This window comes from Onychomys torridus, chromosome 5 (assembly GCF_903995425.1).
Source record: "Onychomys torridus chromosome 5, mOncTor1.1, whole genome shotgun sequence".
In the NCBI taxonomy this organism is placed as follows: Eukaryota; Metazoa; Chordata; class Mammalia; order Rodentia; family Cricetidae; genus Onychomys; species Onychomys torridus.
This window is the reverse complement of record NC_050447.1, coordinates 69,220,898-69,228,944: the sequence shown is the minus strand read 5'-3', so window position 1 is coordinate 69,228,944 and position 8,047 is coordinate 69,220,898. Positions and strand designations below refer to the sequence as shown.

At 39.8% G+C, this 8,047-nt stretch overlaps 1 protein-coding gene across 2 annotated transcripts in view; it reads right to left on the bottom strand.

Moving 5' to 3' along the window:
- Sec61a2 (SEC61 translocon subunit alpha 2) overlaps positions 1 to 8,047 on the bottom strand; it is a 34,030-nt gene that overhangs the window by 5,649 nt on the left and 20,334 nt on the right. Inside the window, exons 8-12 of one of the 2 annotated variants that reach the window (XM_036187205.1) lie at positions 7,574 to 7,734; positions 7,136 to 7,333; positions 5,020 to 5,211; positions 4,196 to 4,272; positions 1,345 to 2,395 (exon numbers count right to left, since the gene is read on the bottom strand). In XM_036187205.1, coding sequence (XP_036043098.1) covers positions 2,209 to 2,395; positions 4,196 to 4,272; positions 5,020 to 5,211; positions 7,136 to 7,333; positions 7,574 to 7,734 — 815 coding nt within the window. In that variant the 3' untranslated portion in view covers positions 1,345 to 2,208. Of the gene's footprint in view, positions 1 to 1,344; positions 2,396 to 4,195; positions 4,273 to 5,019; positions 5,212 to 7,135; positions 7,334 to 7,573; positions 7,735 to 8,047 lie in introns of those variants that run through there. The other variant, XM_036187206.1, reaches the window with a different exon arrangement.

Genomic DNA, 8,047 nt, shown 5'->3' with positions numbered 1-8,047 from the left:
ACTCCACATGTGTATGGATGTCGACAGTCACAGGTATAGAAAGATATATTAACCAACTATCTGAAACATTAAACGACACTGGAAATGCATGCCATACATAAAATTCATCATCCAAGAGTTCTGCCAGTGTTCTGGGACCATATCCTTGTTCTGAGGATCTCAGCTATTGTCTTGATTACTGTAGCTTTAAAGCTCAAGGATTGTTGTCTTGCAGTTCAGCCACTAGCAGCACTCAGCATGATGTTGTCATGTTTGCAGCTGGATCCAGGGTCAAGGCGGACTCAGAACGTTCTAAGAGCAGTTTTCCCAAGTACAGTCAGGACCAATGCTAAGTGTTACCACCAACAGGTAGTTTATGAACAAAAATGTAAGGTCTTTATACAAATCTTTATATTGGACTTCTTAAATAAGGATGGAAATAACTCTGGAACTTTATAGACCAAGTCTGCTTTCCTAATGAATTTGAAAATTAAGACCCAACCCTTTATACCACAGTAGCCTTCCTTGTGATTCTAACCCTTAAAAAAAAAAAAAAAAACTTTAATCATGGGCATTGTATTTCTCCAATGATAGTAATTTTTCCCATCCATGAGTTCCCCAGGATCTCTATTTCTTGGTGTTGCTTCTATCCTTTGAAATGAAGACACAGGCTCCACACATTTACCCTCTCCATAGAGTACAATGGGAATGGCCTTTGGTATTATCCAGGACACAAGATTTGTCCCATTTTCCCTGGCCTGTCCCTTTTCTTTAGGAGTGCAACTGAGCAGTGACAGCTACCTCCTAGACTTGTCTTTAGTGCCATTTGTATTATGTATGCACCTCAGAAGGCCTGCCTTGGAGGTGAAATCAACACAGGAGAGCTGGCCATCTGGGTGTCTTCACTCCACACACTGTTTATTTGCCTACATTTTAAAAAAGCTGCCCTTTTTGCATTCGTTTGTAAAACACACAAAGTGGGTTCTAATACCCCAGGGTGTTTCCCAGTGCCTGACCTTCACTCATGTCTTGCCAGTTATAACTTGTGATCCAAGCTCAGTCAGTCCTACCTCCCGTTCCTACTAAGGAAATCAATGACTGAAAACTGTACTTCTGAAAATAACTTAAAAATTAAATTTGGTAATTTTTTTTTTTTTTTTGGAAAATAAAGTATGTACTCTAAAGATACTAGAGTATGTTCTGAGACACTTTGCATGTCCCTTTCCAAATATGTCATGAGTACCCTTCAACTGCCACTTTCAGTAATTTAGAACTGAAGTATGGTTACATTTAACTTCTTTAAGCATATCTGGATGGGTGCCATATAAAATACACTGAGCCTACAGAAACAATCTTAGAGAACACTTAATACCACATCTCTTTATTTTCCCAACACAACTGCAACAGTCTATTAAATAAACGTTTATTGTCTACTGTTCACGTTTGGGTCCTGCAATGCATGTAACAGACAGTCCTAGTATGACTTATTCATTGTTCACGTCCACTCAACTACGGACATTGCTTGAGAACTGGATCTTGCTTTAGGGACTTGGGGAAGGGAGACAAGGTACTCCTGGGCATCATACTGAGTGTTGGAAGTAGAAGGCATAGCCAGTACAGCTGGACAGCACTCGGCTGTCACTGGCAGGACAAATGAAAAGCAGAAGAGGAATTAGAAGCAATTGTTTCCAGTGATGGAAATGACTTCAATGCTTGATTTTTGCCCATCCAGGCTGAGTGGCAGTTTGAGGAAAGGACAAATAAAGAGGGGCTGGGGAGGGAGGGTAGAGAACATGGATACGATGAGTTAAAAAAGTATAAAAATTATCTAAAATATACATTAGATATAAATGCTTCATAACTCATTAGGGAAGCTCAAAAATACTGGAAAGTGGCAATTTGCACTACGTTTATTTTTAAACAGGGGAATATTCCGTGTTCTGAATGTTGTGTGCAAAGCTAATCCATGTCACTGTCTTGCTAAGCAGATACACTGCTTCCCAGCATCATGGGCAACACTAGATGGACAGTGTCAACAAATAATGTAAACTTCAGTTTTAAGGCAGCTGGTACTAATGCTGCACACAGGCTTAGCTCGGTGCCCATTTCAGAAATGGGACAGTAGCACTGAAAAAAAACTGAGGGAGGAAAGGGGAACCAGCATTGTTTGACAGAAACAGTATGTCAAAATATTTTCCCTTTCACACACGCAAAGAAATATATGAACATTTAGAAAAACAAAGCACCCATCCCTCCAACTTCAGCCTGTTCCTTAACAAATATTTCAAAATATTGATAAATAATAGTGACTGCAAGCAGAATCCCAGTGCCAGAGCCAATAGCCCCAAGGAAGTCTGCTAACACCGACAGGGCACCAATGCACAAACCCCCAAAGGCAGCTGCTGTGGGGATGTACCTGAAAGACAAAAGAACTTTCATCAGGCAGTGGGGGGACAGGGGAAGAACACAATAGCTAGAAGCAATGCAATGTCCAGTTTTGCTTGAAATGGTTCCCTCTAAAGAGTTAGAAACTGGTCAGAATAGGTCCTCACTACTCAGACACTGTACGCAAGGCAATGATTTCAAAACCGTAATTTTCAAAACGTTAATACCTGCAGGGCAATGCAATTTTTAGGACAGATCATTAGATTTTAGACTGAAATTTATTTGTTATACAAATGTATATATTTTATATATACATATGGAATATATATTTTTGTGTATATATGCAAAAATATACTCTAGATGTACATATATGTTACAGTGTATATAAAGTTCTTTTCAGACGTGTGTCTAAAGCCTCAAGTTGGCCTAGAAATAGCAATCCACCTGCTTCAGCTTCCAAGTGCTAAGATAAACTACCACACCTGACTAAAATTTGGAGTTTTTTTAGACTGGATCTCATGTAACAAGGGCTGGCCTGAACTCATCCAACCTCCACTTCCAGAGTTCCAAGATCATAGAGACCTGTGCCATCACATCTGACGAAAATATGTAATGTTCTTAAGCAGGTATCCTTTAAGTTCCTTCTTGTAGGGTAAAAAATTTCTAACCAGGCACGTATATACACAGAGGCAAAACACTCATCCACATTAAATAATCGAAGATAGGAACACTAGTGCCGGTTCAAGAAACCGCTGGACAAATGAGCAGTGCACACACAACTAAGTTACACTGTGCTGGCTTAGTACTTATTAGGTAGCCCAGGCTGGCCTTGCACTTGTGGCAATCCTGAGCCTCCCAAGTGCTCAAGTTAAAGGTGTGGACTGTATATTTCAATTGGATATATTAAGTGGTATATGATTTTTTTTTTCAAGAGAGTTTCTCTGTATAATATCCCTGGCTGTCCTGGAACTCACCCTGTAGACCAGGCTGGCCTCGAACTCACAGAGATCCACCTGCCTCTGCCTCTCAAGTGTGCCACCAACACCCCAGCTGTGGTATATGAATTATTCTCAATAAAGCCATCACCAAAGACCAAATACCTAATGCCTGGGAACAAATCTTGTTTCCTGGATGTGAGGGTACTAGTGTTTTAGAATTTCCCTGGTGGCTCATCTGCAGCCAGCCAATACTGAAAACTGCTACTATACATTATTTTAACACTGAGGTGTGAGCTATGAAAGCACATTTTCAACTTAAAATTACATAGGCTGCCTAAACAAACCCTGTACAAGGACACCACCAGTAGACATGCTAACATAGAAGGGACCCCAACCCTAGACAAACAACTACAGGCAACTAAGGAATGCTGAGAGCAGGAGAAAATAGCTTCCTCAGGGAAGAGCTCCCATTGGTTACCCAATATCAAATACTCAGCTCTGAAATCATGTCTATATAAGTAACATAAAGACTGAGCAGACTACTTACATATTTAGGAATGAATGAAAAAACAAAAAAATATATATATATATATATATATATATACACACACACACACACACACACACATACACACACATACACTTATTTAGGAGGGAGGGTGGGTGTGTGTGTGAGAGAGACAAAATGAGGCAAGATGCTGTGAACCCAAGAGGGGAGAAAGGAAAAATATTTTCAAAAAATAATGTTTTTAAAGATTTATGAAGGGCCAATTTTTATGTGGAGAACAATTCAGATTTAGTTAAATTTTAATTCTCTTGTGAAGAGTAGAAGACTATGACTTTGAATAAAGCAAAGAGCCTTACAGATTTAAAAAATGACCTTGTGAGCCTACCTGTTCAGCTCGTGGACCATGGAGGTATCTCTGTGGCCTCTCATCACCATCTGCTGCTCTTTAAGCTGCTTAGCCACCTGGCCGAGAAGAAAGAAAAACTTTTGAAATTAAACTCTTCACATTTTGTTGCTTCCTACACTGAAAATATGAGAGCCTCAACAGTGGCATTGTATCGCTCATATTAAACATAGGGAAACTGAGGTCTCCTGCTTCCAAGCATATGGTAGCCATGCCTTACATCTTTACTCTCAGCATTTTTGTTTGGTTTTTTTGAGACAGGGTTTCTCTGTGTAACAGCCCTAGGTGTCCTAGAACTCACAGAGCTCCGCCTGCCTCTGCCTCCCAAGTGTTGGGATTAATGGCACGTATCACCACAACCTGGCTGCTCTCAGCATTTTTTGTATTAGCTCTGTAAAAAGGAACTGAATACTAGAGAAAAAGTTTTTTGAGTAGAACTGAATTTTGGAGGATCACAAAGCCTCAGTAAAAAGTTCAGAAGAACCAATTTTTAGCCTGTTAGGGAAAGGTCACACTAAGAATATAAGAACAAAGCTAAAAACTATAAAAGTAACTTATTTTGTCACCCAAATACTATAATTTTTACAAAAGGTTTTTTTTTTGTTTTTTTAATTTTATGTTCATTAGTGCTTTGCCTGGATGTACGTCTGTGTGAGGCTGTCAGAAGCCTTGGAACTGGAGTTACAGACAGGCATGAATTGTGCTGAGAATTGAACCCAAGTCCTCTGGAAGAGCAGCCAGTGCTCTTAACCGCTGAACCATCGCTCCAGCCCCACAAAAGTATTTTTACCTAGTCACATACTTACGTCTTTGGCTGAGGAACCAGATACTTCTATCCATGTCTTAGAAAAGAATGCACATGATCCCAACATGAAGATGATGTATACAACCACATGGACAGGATCCTCAAATATGGCACCCATGGACTCAGGAGGAGATAGGTAGTAACAAAGGCCTCCAACAGGGTAAGAACGAGCAGGTCCTCCCCCACTGACATCCTATTAAACAAGAATAAAAAAGAACAAATGGTCAGTCAACCTGACTAGGTGAAAATACTAGGGTTATTGTTTGTTGCTGAGGATTGAACCCCGGGCCTTGAATGTTAAGCATGTACTAGACAATGAATTGCACCACAAACCTGAAGATCTGTCTCCATTTTGAGATGACCCCAAGCTCTTGAAGTGACCTCCTGCTTTAGCTTCCTGAGTATTTGAGACTATAGCTGTCATGACCAGAATATGTATGTTTGCATTTTTCAAACATGATGATATTGTTTTAACTTTTTAAAAAAGATGATTTATTATTACTATTACTATTATTACTATTATTATTATTATTATTATTATTATTATGTGAGTATATATGATGCCTGTGGGTTAGTATGTGTATGACACAGTGTATACGTGGAGGTTAAGAGACGACTTTGTGGAATTGGTTCTCTCCTGACATCCTTTCATGGAATCTGGGGATCAAACTAGTGTTAGACTTACCCAGCAAACACCTTTACCTACTGAGCCACTTGACCAGCCCCTGATGTTTTGAAACACCTACAGCCAACAAGCCCATATAATTTAAGGAGTTAACTTTGCCTCCTTCAGTCCTTCAAAATTATGTATTTTGTGAAAGACATTTTGCACAGATCATTAACCGAAGAGTGAGTTTTAAAAAATATAGATCTACGAAATCCAGAGGATAGAAATACAATTTATAATTAATTTGATTATATTTAGAATCTGAATGTTTCAACTCTAGAGATGACCATTGCATTTTGCAGTATTAAGAAAACAATCATGCGGGGCTTTAGAGATGTCTCAGTGGTTAAGAACATTGGCTGCTCTTTCAGAGGACTAGGGTTCAATTCCCAGCACCTACATGGCAGTTTACAACTGTCTGTAACTCCAATTCCAAAGAATCTGACAGCTTCATATAGACATACATGCATGCAAAACACTGATCAATGCTCATAAAAAATAAAAGTAAGGAGTTGGGGATTTAGCTCAGTGGTAGAGCGCTTGCCTAGCAAGCACAAGGCCCTGGGTTCGATCCTCAGCTTTGGCAAAAATAAATAAATAAAAATAAAATTTAAAAAAAAAAGAGAAAAAAAATTAAAGTAAATAAGTTTGTTTGTTTGTTTGGTTTTTTAAATAAAAGAATACAGGGGCTGGAGAGATGGCTCAGAGGTTAGGAGCACTGGCTACTCATCTAGAGGACCTGACTTCAATTCCCAGCACCCACATGGCAGCTTACAACTGTCTATAACTCAAATTCCAGGGGATCTGACACTTTCACACCAATGCACGTATGATAGATAAATAAAATTAAAAAAAAAAAAAAAAAAAGAAAGAATACAATCATGCAAGCCAGGCTTTAATCCCACCACTCAGGAGGCAGAGGCAGACAGATCTCTGAGAGTTTGAGGCCAGCCAGGGCTACACATAGAAGCTACACTGAGGCAAGCAGGCTGCCTAGTCAGCCTGGGCTATAGCGTGAGACCATGTCTCTAAACAAGTACTACAAAACAAAAATCACTTTTATGAAAGCAACTATGATTTTTAACCTAAAAAGCTATTCAAATGATATATGAAAATTCTTTCCATATAGTAAAATATTAAAAACTACCTGGCTAACTGGGCAGTGGTGGCTCACACCTTTAATCTCAGCACTGGGGAGGATCTCTGTGAGTTCAAGGCTAGCCTGGTCTACAAAGTGAGTTCCAGGACAAGCTCCAAAGTTAGAGAAACCCTGTCTCAGGGAAAAAAAACCCAACTACCTGGCCAATCTTAGTCTTAGAACAATTATCAAATTTTCCAAATAACAAATGGTACAGGTAAATTCCAAAATGCTTCAATAGCTATCTCAGTCAGTTGAAAATATAACTACAAATACAAATTTTAAATATTTAATAAAAAGAAACATACTCACGGCCCACTGTCCTAGTAAGTTTACTAAGAAGTTGCCACTAAATCGAACAGACAGCATCTGGGAAATGACATACAAGTTTGAAACGAGGGCAGACTGGAGGATTATGGGAATATTCGATGTGTAGAAGAGCTTGATGGGATAGCTACTGTACTGTCCTCGATACCGGGCCGACTTAATGGGCAAGTCAACACGAAACCCCTGAAAATGAAATCAAGAGAAGAGGAACTGCATGTCAGAGCGCAGACAGAGGGAAGGGTGGCAGCAGAGAGAAATGTGCTCCCTCCCCAGAGATCCCTTTCTTCAATTTCAGCCAGTATTTCCCACCTTCAAATCTGGGTTGACTGGTTCTTGAGAAGCTGACCACACACACCATCCTTTCAAATGGCACCCCTTCCACAGAATAATGAGCAGTGTCACCACTGCAAAGGCCCCACCTACCTGGAAGTAGATGACGACGGCAAACACGAGCACTGTGGCAATGAGGTTCATGAGATTGGGGAGGTTCTGCCGGTAGAAGGCCTCCCTCAAGGCCCGGACTTTGTCCGTCCTGGTGGCCAACAGATGAAACAGAGCTATGACTGCACCCTCAAACTCAGTACCTGAGAAATCAAGATAGAAATAAACTGTGGGTGCCTCTTCCAAAGTCACCTCAAAAGTCTAAACAAATAACTTGAACCTTGAGTCAATTGACCAATGTATGACTCTATCTTATATCTATGTTGTATGGCTTTATGGCATAGCCATGTGTGTGGGTTCTAAACATATTTCTATCGTGGAGGCAAGTTTCAACATAAATCTGCAATTTTCATTCATAAAGGTATGCCTCTACTCTAGGGAAAGGAAGGAAGTACTTTTAGGGATAATAAAAGCAGCAGCAAAGCAGAATAAAAATGTCAGAATCAGAGCAGGTAT